At 34.1% G+C, this 22,760-nt stretch overlaps 1 protein-coding gene, 1 long non-coding RNA gene and 1 other non-coding gene across 6 annotated transcripts; 2 read left to right on the plus strand and 1 right to left on the minus strand.

Annotated features, from left to right (window-relative positions):
- Positions 1 to 796: 796 nt before the first annotated feature.
- On the minus strand, positions 797 to 3,623 carry LOC104732842 (uncharacterized). 4 transcript variants are annotated; one of them, XR_758988.3, is made up of 8 exons: positions 3,479 to 3,623; positions 3,126 to 3,223; positions 2,971 to 3,042; positions 2,795 to 2,879; positions 2,507 to 2,633; positions 2,250 to 2,350; positions 1,979 to 2,103; positions 797 to 1,342 (listed from the first exon to the last, which is right to left on the minus strand). It is a non-coding gene; the product is annotated as an uncharacterized LOC104732842 (long non-coding RNA). The 4 variants fall into 4 exon arrangements; XR_758987.3 differs by lacking the exon at positions 797 to 1,342 and having other exon boundaries at positions 1,759 to 2,103; XR_758992.3 differs by lacking the exon at positions 797 to 1,342 and having other exon boundaries at positions 1,759 to 2,103; positions 2,795 to 2,873; positions 3,479 to 3,609.
- Positions 3,624 to 17,584: 13,961 nt separating this feature from the next.
- LOC104732843 (AAA-ATPase ASD, mitochondrial) lies at positions 17,585 to 19,451 on the plus strand. The gene has a single exon (XM_010452438.2). The coding sequence runs from the start codon at positions 17,799 to 17,801 to the stop codon at positions 19,341 to 19,343; it is 1,545 nt and encodes a 514-aa protein (XP_010450740.2). The 5' UTR covers positions 17,585 to 17,798; the 3' UTR covers positions 19,344 to 19,451.
- Positions 19,452 to 21,253: 1,802 nt separating this feature from the next.
- LOC147933360 (small nucleolar RNA R71) lies at positions 21,254 to 21,360 on the plus strand. Its single transcript, XR_015576875.1, has one exon. It is a non-coding gene; the product is annotated as a small nucleolar RNA R71 (small nucleolar RNA).
- Positions 21,361 to 22,760: the final 1,400 nt, after the last annotated feature.

The raw sequence follows: 22,760 nt of genomic DNA on the forward strand, positions 1-22,760 counted from the left end.
TTTGGAACAGGAAACACGTCTTGTCCCATCTCTTCACGTCTCATCCCGTCCATTTCCGTTGTGTTTCGTATCCTCTAATATACTTGCATAGGCTGAAATTTTGTCGTTTTTATGCAAATTAAATGATTTAAACATTTTAAAAGATTGACATGTGGGATAAGATTTTTACATACATTCTAATTTTCCCCAAAATGTACATTTTAAAGTGGCTCAAGCCTCAAGGTAAAACTGTTAAACATGTCAAATATGAAATATGTCATGCGTTCGCGTGAGTAAATAGTATGTCTGCTTCATACCGCTTACATATGAGTAAATCACGCTTTCTAATTTATTAAATATATTTAGAGCTAGAAAATAATACATAAAAAAACATATGTTACATGTCAAGACTGATTTTTATTTGAATTGTAATGAAGAAAATAGTAAAAAAAAACATAACACTTCGTACCGTGTGATAATAATAAATAATCAAGTTCTTTTTGGTTCAAAGCTACATAGAGTACAAAAAAATAAAGTACAATCGGACCTTAGGAATTACAGAAAAAGAAGAGAGTTTATGCGTAACATTATGCTCAAGCTAAGCATATAAAGTAAAAAAAGATTCAACAAACAGGCAATGCTCTTCATGTGTTTGTTTCCTTCCATCGCCTGCAATTTATCAAAGATTGAAATTTTTACAGTACATATGCTTAGTCATCTGACCTAATCGCCAACCAATACCGTGACACTTTCATCTAGCTCAGCTTTACACCTTTATCCCCTTAACTAACTATGATTCACTACAAAACTTCTAGGCTAGCAACAATAGTCTTGCATTAGACTAAGAAGAAATCCTTATTCACATCATCAAGACACACATCCCACCGATTGACAGTAACATTCCAAAGATGGAAAGAAGAACTCATCAACCTCGTTGATGATGGTTTCACAGAAATAGACTGAAAAAGCTTATCAATGTCATACTCAAGAGAGCCATGATACTCTCGCGGCTTCCGCTCTGAATCTTTACTCGATGATCCCATAACAGATTTACCATATCTCCCGGAATGTTTTGGCAATCTTACTTCATCATCCTTCTGTTCCACAATTTCACAAGCGCCTCCAAACTATCCCATTGCAAAACAGAGCTTATACAGTAACTAAAATCTCTTGAGATAAATCAAAGCAGCACCGAGTTATTCATCATCTCTCTATGATTCGTTTCTAAACTTCTGGGAAACACAGTCACACAGTTTACCTGAAAGAGAATAATCATAAGGAAAAAAAATGGTTAAAGAACAGTAACTTCAAATGAAGAGCAATGTGGAGAATCATTTTTCGTCCTTGTATAATCACCCAATGCCTGCAAATTGTAATCATAAAATCCCTTATCAGCCATTCAGTGGGAGACATAGATGAACTATTGAGTTAGACAAAGTTGAAAAATTTACAAAAAGTTCTTCACTATTTAAGTAATTGTAATAGAAGAAATAATCTCAGCCAAAGTTTTATATTATTAGATGAAAATAATAGATAATTGCGATAACATTGGTAACATAGATACAATTGAAGAGTAAACAGTGATTAATCACCCTTGGTGACGAAGAAGATAGGAGACTCGGTCTTACAGATACAACATATAGGATCCCTAAGGACGAAACGGAGACGAACGACACATGTAGAGCAAACCTCTCGATGACCACAAGATCGATAAGCTAATGATACTTTCATCAGTTGGAAATCTCAAAAAATTTTAATAAAGGTAAAGCTCATTTAAAATTCTAGAAAACAAAATTGACTAAATTACTAAAATTCTAATTTGAGATACAGAGCGGATAATATGGAAAACAGAATAGAGAAGTATCATCTCTGATCTTGAGTTCAGCGGTTAATCTTAGAGGCACAATATAGCTACTATCTAAGCTTAACTTTAAGACCAAACAACCTATTATTGCTTCAAACTTACAATAACTTTTAAAACAACCAAAAATAAAGTCACTTAGCGTAGTGCATCATTTCAATTTTGCTGCTGGTTTTCCAAGACCATTGAAAAGATCTTTCTCCATTAACAACACAAATACCGCAAGTTCCGGTTGATGACGACTCATCTTCATGATGGTGAACCTGACAAAAAAATATATGTCATCTTAATTTACTGTTATTACGAAATTTTACTATAACCAATAACTTTATACTATCCTCATAGAGAAACCAACCACCTGCTGTACATGGACTCAAATAATATAAAAAACACCAGAGAATCAACTTACATTGACACCAGCTGATGTACATTCTTCTTCATTGCCTCTTTGTATTTATCATTTCCAATGGATCCCATGTAACTGGTTGCCCCAGGAATTTGAAGCATCCACTACAGCCACCAGCAAGTAAAAAGAGAACCTCGACTTAGCATATATAAGACGTTCAGTGGAGAAATGCATATATCAACCAAAATTTAAAAATTTTAAATTATAATTTTTTATGTTTGCATAAGAAGAGAGAGAGAGAGAGAGAGAGAGAAACGTACCTTCATACGACCAAGGATTCTAACAACAATGTCAACACCTCTCTTTAATTGTACTCTTGACCTGTTGTATAGCTATCACCTCCAAATCAACATATCCGAAACTGAGTTCTTAAAACGCATGCTTTTCCTATTCAAAGGAACAAAGCATCAAATATAGTGAGAATGTGGGGGAATATCTTAAGTGATTATGATGATAACTATTCATTCGATCAATCTTTCCAAGACTAACGAACTTAAAGAAATTCACATCACTAACTGAATTTCATCATCAACAGATCCAATACTCACCACTGATTCCAAACTTCATCAAAAACATTAGTAGAAGACCCGCTTTTTGTTTGGGATAAAGTTTTTGACCTACCTCTTCCTGTTCCTAAACATCATAAATAAAACTTTCATATCTTCTTTTAAGTTAAACAAATGAATTTTACGAACAAACACTAAGCCAATAAGATTACACTTACCACAGTATGAGGATCAGATACGTAAGCTATCTTTAAGCATAAGTGACAGAGCCAAACCTTTGCTTATGGTTCCTAATATGTTTAAACATAAGTATCTAAGCAGAACGGAGAGTGTTTACAAATTTATATGCAGAAGATACAGACTTATAACTCACCTGTTGTGCCAATCATGTCGTCCACCATTACACTCTCTTGCAGCAAAACGTTTAGTCTTGATTTTCCCAAGCTCCAGATCAAAATAGCAAGAAATCTCCTGTATCATCATCATAAAAAAACTACATCCAATGAACAAACGACAATATCACAAATCATACTCATCCTAATCGTTTCAAAATCAAACATACTATCCTTTCAAATTGAGAGAGAATCAAGGTCAAAAGATCTAATTTCGCCCAAACAATGACTTGAAATCAAAATAGATCTTACATATCTATTAGTGGACGTACAATAGAATAAGAAGCAATTAGGGAGAAAAAAATAAAGAGAGAGTGTCGATATCTTTACGTACTGCTTTGCTGCCTTTGCTTTCTCCTTGGTGAAGCTCAATCCCAGAACATCATTGTCCACTCTTCTGCTAAAAGAGAGAGAGGCGACAGAGAAAAAGAAATTTCGGGTTAGGGTTTTGTTTCTTATTTTAATATTGACAGAGTAATGGACGACTAAGATTAAAAAGATCTCAAAATATACGGTCAGGATTTTAAAAAAATTAGGCAATAAACGATTGAGATTATAACATAAAACCGGGTTAGATTACCGGGTTATTTCGACCCGCGTGTTTATCCGTTTAGAGGGGGTGTGAAATTTCGTCGTTACCCTTTTAAAAAATCGAATATTTGGTTATAACTCCAATGGCATACCCTTGTAATTTCTTACAAAACGAAGGTTTAGTCCATAAACTGTGTTTCAAAATAATAGTAGGGATTAAATATGTTTACATATATAAGTTTAAATATAATTGCCCGATTTTGATAGTAACAAATTTACTTTTTCTAAATTTGAATATTAAATTAGTTGTTTGTAATTGGATAGTTTCATTTAAATGCATTAAATAGTTTGAGTGATTTTAGGGATTAAATATGTTTGTAGTGAGTATTATTATTTTACCCCCGCTGGATAGGATCCAAATCATTTCAAACCGGATAGCATAGGATCCACGTATTTTTTATTTAACCCGACTACAAACAAACCGGGTTACTTTAGGATCTACGGGTTTTTTAGTTTTTATTTTGACCAAACTACCATTTTCTCTGTTTTTTGTTTGTTCTAACTTGAATGACATTACATTTAATAATAGAGAACTTTATGACTATATAATGAAAAATATTTCTCTTTTAATAGTATAAATATATTTAGCTAGTGTGAGACTCTACATACACTTTTCTATATCTTTTAATATATAATCAAATTAAATTTTTTTACATATATAAAATTTTATTTTTAATTATTTTTTATCTATACTAATCATGATTAATTATTAAATTTCGTTTAGGAAATATTGCAAAATCTAAACTAAATAATTATTTGTTTTTATCTAATTGTATTAAATTGATTTGTTATTTTCGTAAATATCTCACAATATAAAACCAAATCAAATACATTTACATATATATATGGAACCAAACTTTAAATAGCTTTCAAAGATATTGAGTAATTATCGGTTCTATTTATATGGTTGTAGAATTAAATTGTGATTTTCTTATATATCAAACAAATTGATTAAATTCATTTTTTGAAAAAAATCTGTTTGTATACGCATCTATACTAAGGTTTTCATATTTTTAATAGTAAATGTATACTAAGGTTTTCATATTTTTTCTGTTTTTCCATAGTTTTAACATAATTTTTTTGGTTAAGAAAATTTAAAAATCTTAAATAAAAAATAATATTCAAATTAGATTTCTATAAATATCTCAAAATCTAGAACCATTTACGTTATATATACAATTTCAAATTTAATAATTTGCTTTTATGGTAACAACTTTAAATCATTTCCAAAAATATTGGATAATTTAATTTTATAATTAATTTCGTAATTATTGTTTCCATAAATATTAGATTTTCCAATAACAGATTTTGTTTACCATATATTGTTTATTTTTTTTTAATTATATAAGTAATTGGACTTGTTTGGTAACATGGATATATGATATGTTTTTTTTTCCAAAATCTAGTTTTGTACTCCCCAATTAATAGTATAGATTAATAGTATATATATCCATCACAGCATGACTGTTACTTTTAGATTCCAGTGGCCATAAAAGTATCTCTAAACAAAAGTATGAACTAACAAAATGTTTTTTTGTTCTTATGTTTTGCTTATACATATCTATATTTTTGCTTATATAATACTTAAAAAAATGATTTTATTTATTTCTGTGACATATATATATATATATATATATATATATATATCATTCAATGTAAGATATTATTAATACATTTTTTTTTTATTTGTCACAATATCATTCGTTATAAAATATTACGTATTTCCTCACCCTCCACCTCAACTTTTAACACTCTACATCATTTTCTCTTTCTTCCACCTAATCATTCAACACCCAAATCAATTTTAACCTCTCCAATAGTTTTGTTTAATAAAATTCAACACCTTACCCTATTATTTTCACTTTATATTCTTACTTTAAATTAATTTGATAACAACACATTTATAATAATAATTAAAATTAAAAAAAGTTACATTATAATTTTTAAAATTGAAATTTTATATTTTTAGCTAATTTTTAATATAACAATATTATAATTATGAAAATAACAAGTATTAGAAGAATTTGAAAAATATACTAGAAATTATGATTTTTTTTGTATTGGAATAAAATGAACCAAGTCTCTATTTATAGAGTGCAAAAAATGTTGAATTTTGATATAAAAAAATTTATAAAAAAATTATTTTCTACATAATAATTGATTTTGAAATGATAAAGTAAAAAAATATCTTCAAAATCTTACTATTCAATAAGAATACAACACATGTCTCTCTCTCTGAACCTTTTTTCTTTTTCGACAAAGAAAAAAAAAACAAAAACAAAAGCAAAAGTTAGAATGTCGCATATGTGATCGTGGGCCCAAAAAAATGAGATTCAACCTGTTGAATTTATTCAACAAGAATGAATCTACGTAGATTTTTATTTTCTTTAAGGGAAAATGACACCCACACCCACTTTGGGTGTGAGTTGTGTCACCCACACCCACTTTCCACTCTCCCTATACTTTCCCAAGTTTTTTGCTTATGTGTCCACACATTTTGGACGATTTTGCCCCTCTCCTCTTTCTCTCCTTCTTTTCTCTTTTTTTCTCTTCTTTTTTGTTGTTAACACTTTAACAAAGTAAAATATATTTATTTGTTATAATAAAACAAATTTTCTATTTATTTATATAAAATATATTATGATTATATATTTTCTACATTTTAAGATACATATTGCTATATTTTTTATGAATTTTTAGATTATACAGTATCCATCGGTCGTTGAACATTTGTTCAATTATAAGTGGATAATCAATTGCAGTATTGTTAATAGATAGTTACTTGTGTTTATTCATACAAAATATACATACATAAATTTGGTTAGATCTTTATCCATAGCATATTATCCATAACACAACATAGATCAAATAAGTACAAAACCCTTTAATTCTAAATTTTAAATCCTAGAACATAAACCCTTGAACCTAAAACCAAAACTATTCACTTTAAAAAACAAAGTTTAGTGGATAGAAAAACTATGGATAGGTCTCCATGAATTTACAAAGCATATCTAGACATTAAGCTGAAGAATAGCAGTTGAATGGTGGCTATGGATGTGATCATGTGGATATTTTTTTGTGGATACCAATGTAGACAGACCAAAGAATCATCATACAACATCCACACAATTAAATCCATAGGCACCATGAGCTCCTTGCTTCATATTTTGTGTTGGTCCAGAAACATATACACTCATAAGTGGTTAATAAACAAAATAAAAATTAACAACATTGATTTATTTAGAACATTGAATATCAATCATGTGGATTAGTAGTTATGGATATTTATCATATAATATCTTGCTCATTCTTTACATGAGCAGAAATTTGTCCAAAATAAATTAGCCACATAGATTTCTTTTAGCTAAATGTTTTTGTACTATTTTTCAGCTAGAAGTAGGTATATTAGAACTTAGAAGTGTCACTAGAAGCATACTACAAAATAAACATGGTCATTATTAATCTCAAAGCCTATCCACCAAATTCTGACCACGTGGACAAGCAATCCAGATGAAATTTATTGACAAGTTTGTTGCATGTTCAAACATCACTATAGTTTAGCCACTTAGATGTCTTTTAGCCAAATGTTTTTGTACTATTTTTAAGCTAGAATTAGAGATATTAGAACTTAGAAGTGTCACTAGAAGCATACTACACAACAAACATGGTCATTATTAATCTCTAAGCCTATCCACCAAACTCTGACCACGTGGACAAGCAATCCAGATGAAATTTATTGACAAGTTTGTTGCATGTTCAAACATCACCATAGTTTAGGGTGGTTTAGGATTTAAGATTTAGGGTATAAGGTTGACGTTTTTGGGCTTATATGGATTTAGTGTCTATGTGGTGTTAGGATTTAAGATTTAGGGTATAAGGTTAACTTTTTTTGTTTGTCAACAACTAAAGTTACTAAACTTAAAATTTAGTATGTTTATCACCAACTAAAGTTACTAAACTTAAAATTTAGTAATGAAAATAAAAAAAAAATGTTAAAGAAAAAAAATATTAGAAAAGAAAGAGAAAAGTTAGAGAGAGAGATGAGAAGGAAAAAAAAAGTAGAAAGAGAAGGTTAGTTTAGTTAGAGGGTGTAAGTTGTAATTTGACATAAGAAAAGTATAGGGATAGTAGAAAGTGGGTGTAAGTGTCAATATTTTAGGAGAAAGTGGGTGTAAGTGTCATTTTCCCTTTCTTTAACACCCTCATTGCAGTAATTAAGCAGTTTAATAACTTTTTCAACAACCCTATTGCATATAGTCTTATAACAAATATATTCAACATTTCATAATAAGATGATATCGACTTCTTTTTTTTGCCCTAAGGGCATGTCGACTGAAGGTTACTCAACCACCGTTACTACAAATAAAAAAATAAAAAATATTGAAAAGCAAAGAGAGAAAATACAGAGGTTCTAAGGTCATCTCCACTAGGGATTACTTCCCCAAATTTTTTTAACTAAAAATTAATAAAATAATATAGAAAGAGAGAAATAGAGAGAACCGATGCTTTAAGTGCTTTGGTTAGAATCGTTACTCTGGGAATTTCTACACTTGTCCCTTTCTCACTAGTTAAATATTAAAATATTATTTTTTTTTTCTTTTTAAAGTAACGCTTAAAATTTTCTCTAGTATAGATGCTCTAAAAGTACTTCCGCAAGAGTCGTTTCTTTTACTGTTGCAAACACACCACCATTTGTTATTGGTCCATCTTTATTTAAAAGTTAAAAATATAACTATACAAATAAAATATTATTATTTTTATGTTTCTGAGTAACCCTTTCCATTTCTATCGATGGAGATGACCTTAAGCAGCACATTTCTGATCGCTTTTCGGTTTATCGATTATTGCGTCAAATCCTATTTTATCGTTGAGTTTGTCTTTTGTTACGTAATCCCCTATATATTAATAGAGAAGCACACTTGAGAAAAAGGCTGATGTGTCAGCGTTACAGAGCTCATGACACTTTTTATCAAATAATCTTCAAAACATCTACTTATTTACAACTCTTTGCATTTATTAAAAAAAAAAATCTAGAATCCTCTCCTCTTACCTCATTATTATTTACATATATATCATTGACATATATAAGACAATGTTCTTTTCTATAAGTTTTTAAAAATGAAAAATTTAATCAACAATTAAAATCCAGAAATGTATTTAATTATTAATTTTATAACATATTTAATATTTAGAAATAATTTACATTTCATAAACAATAAAAAAATTATTCATTTATTTACCACTTTTATACATCTTTCTCATTGCATTTTTAAACTTATGATTAGTTTAAATTAAATCGATTAGTCTAAAAAGTATTTTTTTTTAAAAATCTATTTAATGGTATAGTGATGTAGATGATAATGTGAAACATAAAATATATGAATTTGATTTTTAGAAACACAAAAACACATCAAAATTTTCTACACCACCTTAAAATTCTTTTCCAAGTTCAAATATTTCACAGGTAAAACGTATTTTACCGAAAATAAACGCAAATTTGAATAAACAAAAAAAAAATTTACTTACATATTTTGTTTTACACAAAATAAATCTTAAATTTCAAATAATAATTTTGCTCATAATATTTTATTTAAATCGATTTATCCCGCACATAGTGTGGATTGATACCTAGTAGTGTTGTATTTTCTATAGTACGGAAATTATCTTAATTAAGTAATTACAAATGTCCAGGTTGGAACAACATAATATAAAGTTTATGGAAAATCAACACAAGAGTTATAAACATATATAATTGGGTCATTTTTTTTTTTAATTGTCAGCACTCAGCACAGTATATAGTCTATAGGACATTTTTTTAATTTGTTTATCTAACTGAGGAATATTTAGTATAAAATATGTTGCAACAAGAAGCACTACATATAAAAAAGTGTGGCCGATGGGTATAATTGGACATGCAACGAGCAGCGACGATGCCAATACCAAACCTGTGCCCACTCGATCCATGATGAACGCGAATCTTGGTTGTGTACGAGCGAAGAGTGCGTTGGCTGCTATTAGGAAAGTGAAAGTGCAGACAAATATCAAAAATTTATAAATGTCAAAGACAATTATATTGATATTAGGATTTTTGGAGTTTTTGATTGGGATTGAATGAAAATATTATATTTTAAATTAATAATTAAAATTAATATGGTTAAGATTAAGATTAAAAAATTATTAGATCAAAACATGACATTTTTGTCATTTTTCTAATTAAATCCATTTAGATAAGAATGTAAAATAACCAAACAAACACATTTTTATTCAGATGCATCATTCAAATAAATTATTTTTTTATCTTCTTCGTTAAGTCATTTGACATTTAAATGAATTATTTGGATCAATAATTATAATGTGTTATGAAAGTAGAGTTTAGGGATAAAGCTCTTGTATTCTTATTGATTCAAACTTGAGGTTACAAGGATATATATAGTAGATTAGAAAGCTAGGGTTAAACCGACATAAGTGTGTATGGCCGAGTAAGGCTTGGCTAATGGGCCTAAGCTATATGGACTGAGTAAAGCCTATGGACCGAGACTCCATAGCTTAGTACATGGGCCGGTCTAGTGAGTTCACTAAGTGTTTCACAACACTCCCCCTTGGACGAACAACCGTGCCTATGTTGGATGGGATCGCTGCAATGTGCTTAGGGGATGCTGCCTCATTAAAACCTTACCAGGAAAACCCATTGGGACAAAACCTTGGTGAAGGAAAAAGAGTACAGCACACATTGCTCCCCCTGTTCCAAACATCACTCCAAGTCCCTAAGTCTCCGCATTCCAATCTGGTGCGCGAGCTACTTGAAAGTTGTTGTCGGTAGCGATTTGGTGAAGAGATCGGCTGAATTCTCACTTGACTGAACTTGCACTATAAGAACTTCTCCGGCCTTTTGTAGATCATGTGTATGGAAGAACTTTGGTAATATGTGCTTCGTCCGATCTCCCTTGATGTAACCTTCCTTGAGCTGTGCGATGCATGCTGTGTTATCTTCATAAATTACGGTTGCTTCTTTGCTGTCCTCCAATCCACTGTCTGTCCGAATATGCTGAGTCATGGACCGCAACCAAACACATTCACGGCTGGCCTCGTGCATTGCTAGTATCTCTGCGTGATTTGATGAAGTGGCTACAAGGGTTTGCTTCATGGAACGCCAAGAGATTGCTGTACCACCGTGTGTAAACACATAACCTGTTTGTGATTTCCCATTGTGTGGATCGGATAGATAACCTGCATCAGCAAAACCAACTAAACCATCTTTGTTATAGTTAGTGTAATATAGACCATAGTCTGTCGTACCCGTAGGTATCGCAGAACATGTTTAATACCATTCCAGTGCCTTATGGTCGGACAAGAACTATATCTTCCTAGGAGGTTCACGGCAAAACTTATGTCTGGTCTAGTGTGGCTAGCCAAGAACATTAACGCTCCTATAGCACTGAGGTAAGGCACGTCAGGTCCGAGAACTTTTTCATCGGCCTTCTTGGGAGCAAATGGATCTTTATCCACTTGTGTACTTCTCACAACCATGGGGCTAGTCAATGGGTGAGCTTGCTCCATATTAAACCTCTTGAGTATCTTTTCTGTATATGCCTTTTGATGCACAAGGATACCATTGTCTCTGTACTCAAGCTGCAATCCCAAACAAAATTTTGTCTTGCCTAGGTCTTTCATCTCAAATTCCTTCTTGAGGTATTCTACAGTTTGGACAATTTCCCCAGAGGTTCCAAGGATGTTTAAATCATTCACATAGACTGCTATTATCACAAATCCTTTGTTTGCAAACTTCTTAATAAATATACATGGACTGATGGGGTCATTCCTATAGCCTTTCTTTGCCAAAAATTCGCTAAGTCTATTATACCACATTCGACCACTCTGTTTCAGTCCATAAAGCGATTTGTCTAGCCTTATGCAGTACTGTTCTCGAGAACCACTCTTTCCTTTGAGTTCTATTCCCTCTGGTAATCTCATATAGATTTCATTATCCAGTGGACCATATAGGTAAGCAGTTACAACATCCATTAACCGCAAATCCAGTTTCTCTCTTACAGCCAGACTTATTAGATACCTAAAAGTCATTGCATCCATCACAGGGGAGTATGTCTCCTCATAATCTATTCCTGGTATTTGAGAGAATCCTTGTGCTACAAGCCGTGCTTTGTATCTCACGATTTCATTCTTCTCATTTCTCTTCCTTACAAAGACCCACTTATGTCCAACTGGTTTAATTTCAGGTGTTATCCTCAAGATCGGACCAAACACACTTCTCTTCCTCAAAGAGTTTAGCTCCACATCAATAGCTTCTTTCCATCTAAGCCAATCTTTGCTTTGAGTGCACTCTAATATGGATGTGGGCTCTAGATCCTCATTTAGTTCTAGTGCTACCTTATATGCGAAAATATCATCGACGTCGATATCTTTACGGTTCCAAGTAATCCCAGACATGATGTAATTGATCGATATCTCATCGTTATCAATATTCTCAGGACCTAGAGGTTCAGCGTCCTGAACCCCATCCGGCTCCTTATCATTTGCCGCGGCCATGTCTGCTTTCTCGGTAATTCCCTTAGCCTCAGTCTGACATGCACCTCTTTTACTTTTCCGAGGATTCTTATCTTTGGAACCTAATGGTCTACCTCGTTTCAAACGGGTTTTAGACTCTGTAGCAACTTGTGTATTTTCTTCCTTCTGAACATCAATTTGTACTGGTGCATTGCAAGCTGGTATGTACGATTTTGTCACTCTCTTTGGGTCAGCAAAGGAATCTGGCAATTGATTAGCTAGCTGCTGTAAATGTATAATCTTTTGAACTTCTGCATCACATGCTCTAGTTCGAGGATCTTGCCAATTTAAGGATGTTTGATTCCATGTTAATTCCTTGACCAGCTTGCTATTCTCACCACCCATTACAGGGAATTCGGACTCAATGAATTGACAGTCCGCGTATCTGGCCTTGAACAGGTCTCCTGTCAGTGGCTCGGGATACTTTATGATGGTGGGAGACTCATATCCAACGTATATTTCCATCCTCCTCTGAGGTCCCATCTTAGTTCTCTGTGGTGGAGCAATCGGTACATAAACGGCACAACCGAATGTCTTGAGATGGGATATGTCTGGCTCATGACCCGTTAATAGTTGGGATGGTGAATACTTATGTTCACTAGATGGCCTGATGCGTATGAGCTCTGCTGCATGCAATACTGCGTGTCCCCAAGCCGACACAGGGAGCTTCGATCTCATTAACAATGGTCGAGCTATCATTTGTATTCGTTTAATGAAGGACTCAGCCAGTCCATTTTGTGTATGGACATGTGCCACAGGATGTTCCACACTCTCCCCCATGGACATACAATAATCATTAAACGCTTGGGATGTAAATTCACCAGCATTATCTAGATGTATAGCCTTAAGTGGAAAATCTGGAAAGTGTGCTCTTAGCCTTATAATTTGAGCCAACATCTTTGCAAAGGCGAGATTTCTTGTGGATAACAAGCAAACATGCGACCATCTGGTTGATGCATCTACATCACCATAAAATATCTAAACGACCCACTAGATGGGTGTATTGGTCCGCAAATATCTCCCTGAATTCTTTCCAGAAAGTTTAAAGTCTCTTTTGTGACTTTTACTGGTGAAGGCCTTATAACAAGTTTCCCTTGTGCGCATGCTACACACGTGAGATGTTTAGGGATAACTTTCATTTCACTTAGGTTGTGCCCATTCGAACTCTTAATTAGTTTACGCATCATGTTCGAACCCGGATGGCCTAGCCGGTCATGCCATAAAATGAACTCTTCATTAAACATTCTATGCTTTGCCAAGTTAGCCTCTATCATATTAATTTTAGCATGGTACAAGCCAGTGGCTAGTGCAGGTATAGTCTCTAGGACCTTCTTTTGTCCATTTACATTTTCTGTAATATATAGGAACTCTCTAGTTCCTTCACCCTTGGTTTCCACATGATAACCATTCAATCTTATATCTTTAAAGCTCAACAAATTTCTCTTGGAGCTGGGTGAATATAGGGCATCACTTAATTCAATGTGTGTTCCCTTAGGCAACAACACGTGAGCCTGGCCGTAGCCCTCTATAAGGTTTGCTATACCCGCAATTGTACTAACATTGGCACTTTTCATGGTGAGGTTTATAAAATATCTTTTATCTCTTAAAATAGTGTGGCTGGATCCACTGTCCACCACTAGTTCACTCATATCCTCAGCCATTTCTATATAAAACAACATTTATGTTTTAACTCAATAAGGCAAATAATTTATAAAATAAATCCTTGAATTTAAACCAAATCAATTATCCAATACATAGAAATAAATCAAGCATAAAAGCATAGTCTTAAACCAAAATAAAAACCGAAAGTCATTCATCCTCTGTAAAGAGGTCGGAAGTCTCTAGGGAATCATCATTCTCATGATCGAAGTCTCCTTCATCATCGAGATGCACCAAGTTAGCTTCTGGGTTCTTCTTCAAACTTTCTTGATATGCATCAATGAGATGTTTGGGAGTTCTGCAGTTTTTCATCCAGTGGTTTGAAATACCACATCGGTGACAAACCGATTTTTCCTTAGCTTGTGGCTTGTTGATACCACGGCCTCTACCACCGCGTCCGCGGCCGGCTTGGCCCCCTCGACCACCACGTCCTCTGCCACCACGGCCACGGCCGTAGTGTCTCTCTCTGTGGACGTAGTTGGTCTCTTTGGGCTCTTTAGGCTCCTTAGGCTCTGCAGAACTTTTCTTTCCCACATCCACTTTGTGTGCTTCTGGTAATGGGGCTGTACCAGGAGGTCTCATAGCACTATTCATCAGCAACAGTTCATTGTTCTGCTCAGCTAGCAGTAACACCTCATTGAGGGCCCCATACTCGGCATACTTTGTTTGCCGGTATTGTTGCTGAAGAACCATGTTGTTAGGGCTAAAAGTAGACAAAGTCTTATCAATTAGCTCCTTCTCTGTTACCACAGTACCACACAGCCTAAGGACTGAGACAATCCTAAAAAGCTCAGAGTTATACTCGTCCAGGGTTTTGAAATCCTGGATCCTTAGGTGTTTCCACTCATACTCGGCCTTTGGAAGGAGCACCGTCTTTTGGTGCCCATATCGCCGTTTAAGCGTTGTCCAAAGGTCGAGAGGGTCCTCAATGAATAGGTACTGGTTCTTGAGACTCTCAGCAATGTGGTGATGCATATGCTGGATACACTTGTTCTTGTTCTTGTCCGAGGTCTTGTTACCCTCTTCGACACACTCGAACAAGTCCTTTGACTTCAAGTTGATCTTGGTGTTCATTGCCCATAGCAAGTAATTGTCACCAGAAGCATTCAAGACTGGATAGTCTAAGCTCTTAAGGTTTGCCATCTGCATACAACAGAAATAGACATCCGAATATTAGCATGCGATATTTGAGATCGAACCATGCACTTAATCAATAGGACATGCGATATTTGAGATTGAACCATGCCTCAGGCCATGCGATATTTAAGATCGAACCATGCCTTCCCATATTTGGTTTTTGGTTTAAATTCATGCATGCAAGACAACAAAAGCAAATAGGCTAATGCATGCAACAATCTTAGGTAGGATTTCCTTTTTCTTAAGTTTCCTATTTAGTCTAGGATATAGTATCTTAATACTTTTAGATAATTGCTAAATAATTTAGGAACTTATCCTAATATTTTTTAATTCCGAAAATATATGATTTCATGCTTATGGAAATTTAACAATTCTATTTCTCTTGATCGGATTCAATCCTAGAACACAAGGAACTAAATTCATGCAGCCGATTTTTCTAGCAACCTAACATGGTCCGATTTTATCTTATGATGCATGAAACAATCCAAGTTTTAAATCTCCTAGAACAGTTAGATTAATCTTTCTATGCTTCTAACAATTTAATTCTAGGTTCTTATGCAACATAAAACAATCAAGCAATCTTAAACAATCTAATCAACCAAATTCGGATTTTAAGCTTGATGTAATATGGTGCAATTAATCAAACAATCTAACAACCTAAGCAACCGATTTTAAGTCTTAGGATTTATAGAATTTAAAGTTTGTTAGATTGTGTACTTGGATGTTTTAGGGTTCCATAGTTTTAAGTTCAAGTTCGATCATAGGGTTTTGAGGAGGTTAGAAACTTTGTTTACCTTAACACCTTAGGGTTCTGACTGGATAGGATCTGGGAGCTAAAGACCTCAGATATCACGAACCTCGAACCTTGAACTGCTTCCACGGACCACGAACTTCTTCCCGCGAACTAGAGCTGCTTCCTGCGAACGGCTCCTTGCGTGCGAACTCACCCCCGAGCCAAGTAACTACAAACCTCGATAGGGTTTTTATAGAAACTTCGATCACAAGCTAAGGATGCTTGTGTATCAAAAAGAACTTCGAGATCAAGAGAGATTCTCGAAGAAGAAGAAAGAACAAGAGGCGGTTTAGGGTGTTTAGGGAAGAAGGAGAAATCGGCGGCTGCCTATTAGGGTTTTAGGGTTAGAGACTCGTGCTGATAACGTGTTATGAAAATAGAGTTTAGGGATAAAGCTCTTGTATTCTTATTGATTCAAACTTGAGATTACAAGGATATATATAGTAGATTACAAAGCTAGGGTTAAACCGACATAAGTGTGTATGGCCGAGTAAGGCTTGGCTAATGGGCCTAAGTTATATGGACTGAGTAAAACCTATGGACCGAGACTCCATAGCTTAGTACATGGGCCGGTCTAGTGAGTCCACTAAGTGTTTCACAACATAATGGATAATTTGGATGGAAATGCTAAATAGTCAAACAAACATGACCTTAATGGGACACACGAAGGCCGAAGCAGCGTGGTCCGTGTACAAAACAAGTCTTTGACGATCAGGTGGTCCAAACTACTTTGTTGTCTCTTTGAGAACGTAGGGTCGTTATCCAATTAAAGTTTCTTAAGTCTTAATTAATTACTTTCGTCACTATAATTGTAAGGTTACAAATTAAATTTCAAAAAAGAAAAAACAATTATAAAAGTTTGAAAAAACTGATCTATTTAAATTGTTGAAAAAAAAAAGTTTGAAAGAGAGAATATTTGACGTAAAACAAGATTCAAAATGATATATAAAACGTAAAAATTATGGATTTAAATTTATTAGTTGTCAACTGATTTTTAATTTATAATTACAAAAAATGATATTCAAATTTAGGATGTTCTGACAAGAGTGATACATGTTACTGTAAAATGTTAAAGTCAATTTTCTTGTTTTTTTTATATCCAAAATTAATTAAATAATTCAAATCATGCATACAGAAAATATATAAATGGATGAAACTATCAACATAACCTATATTTATGGAATTAATGTGTAATATTTAAAATTCAAAATGTTAAATAATCGTGATATGGGGATGTAATATCTACAAACTGAAATATTGTTTTTAACTTTGTTTTTCGTCTCAGCATCAGATTATCATTTATTGACATTGACTTTCACATCATACACTACAGCAATAATAATAACTCGTAGAAAATATATGTATCCATTGTAAATTTGTAATATACATCATCCTAAGTCCTAACCATGTCTGCAAATTTGTCTTATTAACATGTGTCGTCGTCTTATTCTTAGTTTCTAAGATTTGAAATTTGCTTGTATGTTCTCTTTTCTTAATTGATAAGATTTCTTTTCCAATTATTTTGTTAGTTATAAATTGTCGTTTCCCAATTGGTTACCACACATGTGACATATGTGAAAACTAAAAGTTTGACAATTTCTTGGTTGTTTCCCTAAGGTCTGTTTGTAAAAAATGTTTTTATCTTTATTATAATTTATGAGCTTTATTATCACACGTGAATTGGACAATTTCTTGGTGGTTTCCCAAAGATATTTTATTATCCGTCGTGGGCACTTTACTTTATCTATTCTATATATATCGAGAGTTGTGATGTATCAAACTCATCTTCTTCTTCATTAAGCATCACCATTTCTTCTTTACCAAATATCTCATCTGAGACTTATCTTTGAAACGCTTCTCTCTATCCAAGAAACCTTTTACCAAAACCACGAAGCAGAGCACCTAAAAAGAAATGGGGACAATGAGTGAAGTATGGACTAACACAGGCTCTGCTCTCGCAAGCCTTGTTTTTATATACACAATCTTCGAGCGATTCTTCCCTGCTCACCGTCTCCGAGAGCACTTCGAACCATTAGCTCAAAGGCTCGTCGGTCTTGTCTACCCTTACATACAGATAACGTTCCATGAATATAGCGGTCAGCGGTTCAAGCGAAGCGATGTCTATGATGCGATCCAGAGCTATCTTAGCAAAGACTCTTCTTCTCGAGCCAAGAAACTAACGGCCAACAGAGTCAAAGGAAATAACTCTATCGTCCTTAGCATGGACGACCATGAAGAGATCACTGATGAGTTTGAAGGGGTCAAGGTTTGGTGGCAAGCGAAGAAGCATCAAAGCGAAAGCCGATCTATCTCCTTTTACCCTAAAGCTGAAGAGTCAAGATTCTACATGCTGAAGTTTCATAGATGTGACAGGCAAGTAATCACAGAGAGGTATCTTGATCATGTTATGAGGGAAGGCAAGATAGTTGGGGTTAAGAACAGAGAAAGGAAGCTTTATTCAAATAATCCAAGTGAGAATTGGTCTGGCTATAAGCAAACGAAGTGGAGCCATGTCACTTTCGAGCATCCTGCTACATTTGATACTCTTGCTATGGAAGATAAGAAGAAAGAAGAGATCAAGAACGATCTGATCAAGTTTAGTAAAAGCAAAGATTACTACAAGAAGATCGGGAAAGCGTGGAAACGAGGGTATCTCTTGTTCGGTCCACCAGGAACAGGGAAGTCAACAATGATTGCTGCCATGGCGAATTTCTTGGAGTATGATGTTTATGATCTTGAATTGACAACGGTTAAGGATAATACAGAGCTGAGAAGGTTGTTGATTGAGACCTCAGTGAAGTCTATAATTGTTATTGAAGATATCGATTGTTCTCTTGATTTAACTGGTCAAAGGAAGCAGAAGGAGGAGGAGGAAGAGGAAGACGGAGATGAGACTAACCCTATTGAGAAGCAGCTGAAGAAAGAGAAAGGTGAGAATAAAGGAAGTAAAGTGACATTGTCAGGGCTATTGAATTTCATTGATGGGTTATGGTCATCTTGTGGTGGTGAGAGGATCATTGTGTTCACTACTAATTTCATAGATAAATTAGACCCGGCTTTGATTCGAAAAGGGAGAATGGACAAGCGTATAGAGATGTCGTATTGCGGTTTAGAAGCGTTTAAATTGTTGGCAAAGAATTATTTGGATGCTAAGGAAGAAGATGATAGTGAGTTGTTTGATGAGATCAAGAGGTTACTTGAGGTAGAAGAAATAAAGATGACTCCAGCTGATGTGGGAGAGAATCTGTTGAAGAGATCAGAAGTTGAGACTAAGGAGTTTTGTCTGAAGCGATTGATCGAAGCGTTGAAGGAGGAGAAAGAGGAAGCGAAGAGGAGGATTGAGGATGAGGAGAAGAAGAAGAAAGAAGAGGAAGACACTAAGAGGAAGAAGAGAGAGGAGAAGAAGACTAAATCAGAAGAGAAGGAACAAAATGGAATAGCAACAAAAGAAGTCTGATTTGAACAATATATTGTACGACCTTATCATTCGAAATTGCAATAACAGTATCTTTGTTTTCTTATGTAAAAGCTAACTACGGTGAAACTAAATATGGTTATTTATGTATATGCTCCTATATTACACTGACTTGTTTTTTTTTGGGTAAAGATATTGATGATCAAGTTATTAGTTAGTATAGGTGTCGATATTTCATTCGTAGCACTGTTAGAAAATTAATTGTGTGTATCATTAATATTTTACTCTAGTCTATTTTACAAAAATACTTAAGGTGATGCTAGCATCTCTATATCTATAGTCTATACTATTAAAAGGCAAACATTTTTAGTTAAAAGACATAGGACAAACATTTTTAGTTAAAAGACATAGGACTAGAGATTATTACATATAATAGAGATTATTACATATAATGTCATTAGTGATAATCATGCTTCGGATCAGTTATAAATGCTTAGACAGATCAGTTATATTGTATTCGGAATATTTGTATTGTATAATGTGATTAGACAGATCAGTTATAAATACTTATCCAAACAGAATTAAAAAAAAAAATTAATCAATTATTTTTGTTTGCTATATAAGGAAATCAAAATTTAATTCTACATGTCGTATAAATAGAACCGATAATTACTCAATATCTTTGAAAGCTGTTTAAAGTTTGCTTCCATAATAACCAAAGAATTTAAATCGATATTATATATACTACAAACATCCGTGCTACGCCGCGAGATTTTTTTCGTAAATTATATTTGAATTCTTTTCATACCAAAAAAGATAACTTAAAAAAATAATCTTATGCATGCTTCGTTACACATGCTTTCTTCTAGAAAAGCAAGAGGATTAGTGATCAAAATCATTTTTTACATGTTTTTATTGGGATCATGGGATGGCAGTCCAACAGTAAATCAAAACAACCTTACAAAAAAAATTAGAGAATCACAAAATCAGTTTCCATAGTCATATGTTAATTGAATCTTAAATATTCAATAGAATACTTATTCTAATCATTTATTTAATTTCTTGTATGATCAACTATTTATTAATTTCATAATTTGTATATATTTCATATTTATAAATATTTACTTGTGTAAAGCTAAATAAATAATAGCTTAATAATATAAAATTCTCTCACATATCACTAATTATCTTTTGTAATTATTTACCATTGCTCTATGTCGTCTCTCCCCCTCTTGTTGTTTTCTCTCTCCCTCCATGTCGGTATTCTCGTCCCCGACGTCATCTTTTTCCTCCTCTGTTTCTTTAACGATACAAATCAAAGAGACAATTTGCAGAGAAACTCAAACTTATTCAACCTCAGAATCTTCGATGAAGCAATATAATATAGCAGATCTGCGTGCACCAACAGTTTCCAATCTCCGATCAGCTTAAGATTAGATATGCAACTTGGCTTCTCCGTCGGAGATAAAATGCTCTCACCGAGATTGTTGTGGTGGATATACGTGATCTTGTGGATTCTCAACATTAGTGCTCCGGTAAGAGAGGTTGAGGTGGTTCTTGTAGCCCTGGTAGAAACCATTGTTCTGATACCCCTGATTCACATAATTTAGCTCATCATGTAGCTCCTCAGAACCATCCCCAGCACATTCCTGAAAAACCTGAGCATCACCATAATTATCACAAAATTGACACTCTTCTGGTCTCTTCTCAAAAGCTGCTCCATTTTTGCAGTCAACTCAGCAATCTGCTTTGATTCTCCTCCTCCACTGCTTCTCACTGTCCTATCATAATCAACACAATGATTACTATTACTGACATCTAGGTTCTCAATTAAAATTTGAGCCTCTCTATCGGTTTTGGTTAGGAAATCCCCATTGCTTGTTGTATCTAATGCCATCTTGTACCTCTCATCAACTCCTCTGTAGAAAGTGTTGATGAGTGATTCTGGAGTGAAACCATGGTGTGGACACTCTCTTTTGTAGTCTTTGAACCTTTCCCAAGCCTCATAGAATGACTCGGTAGCACTCTTCTGAAAGCTTGAAATCTTGTTCCTGAGAAGAGTAGTCCTCGCCTGGGTGAAATACTGCAAAAAGCAGCCTTATACTCATCCCATGTCCAAATATTATCTCCCTTCAACGACCTAAACCAGCGATGAGCTTTATCACTCAAAGAAAATGAGAATAATCTGCATTTTACAACATCATCAGGCATCCCATTCATTCTCGTCGTACCACATATATCCTCAAAGTACTCCAAATGGTAATCTGGGTTCTCCGACGGTAGACCATGAAATTGATTTTGCTTCACAAGAGCTAACAGTGCTGGTTTGATCTCAAAATCATTTCTGGCGATTGGAGGATATTGGACACCTCCTCGGTACATCTCAGCGTTGGGAGCATCATGTTCCCTCAAAGTTTGTCAAACATTTGCTGGTCTTTGATTAAGAGCAGCTAAGCGTGCAGCTTCGCGGCCCACAACTTCTCTTTGCGCAGCCGCACGGGAAGCCTCCCCACCAGCAGGAGGATTAACGTTCCCAGCAGGAGGGGATCCTCAAACTCTCCATGATGTTCATCATCCAGATTGCCAACATTTCAACCAGCTAAATCATCAGCCATTTCAGAAAGTCTTTTCTTTCTCCTATTCTCTCTCTCAAAATTTCCCAAGTCCTCGTGGTATTGTTATAGGTGTGAAGAGCCTGCACTGCAGGTCATACACCTGAAAACACCAAAAAGAAAGAAAAATCTTTAGTTACCAACTGTAAATAAAGATGCTCTAGACTATAAACTAATCCTAAATCTCTAGGTAAAGCAATTGGTCATGAAACGACTCGACCCATTTTTTTAATAAATAATAAATAATAATAATAATAATAATAATAATAATAATAATAATAATAATAATAACAATAATAATAATAAGAATAATACTAATAATAATAATAATAAATAAATAAACTACAACTAAAGGTCCCATACCGACTAGCCACCTATCCACAATCACAACCAACAGCGGAAATAACAATTATCAATATCCAATAAATATCCAATAATAAAAATAACCAATAATCAAATATAGCAACAATCCAGTAACCAATCATCAGAAAACATGAAATCAGCAACCTAGCAATATTTCTAATACCCCAACTCTAGCAACCTAGCAATACCAGACAACGTCCAATCGAGTCCCTAGAACATCCTCCTTTTCATTGTCTTGATTCCACGATCACACTTTGCCTTTACCTGCACCACAAACACATATTGCAATACATGAGTATTTAATAGACACTCAGTAAGACAATCCTCCCATCTACTGGGCTATACACACAAGCAATAGAGACATCTCTAACCATCAACCAACAATCAACAATCAACAATAACAAACCAGGACACTGCATCGACCGACACCGGATGGGGTTGCGTCGACCGACGCATGATATGCATCGACCGATGCAAGGTTCAC

This window comes from Camelina sativa, chromosome 12 (genome assembly GCF_030686135.1).
Source record: "Camelina sativa cultivar CO46 ecotype springtype chromosome 12, ASM3068613v1".
NCBI lineage: Eukaryota > Viridiplantae > Streptophyta > Magnoliopsida > Brassicales > Brassicaceae > Camelina > Camelina sativa.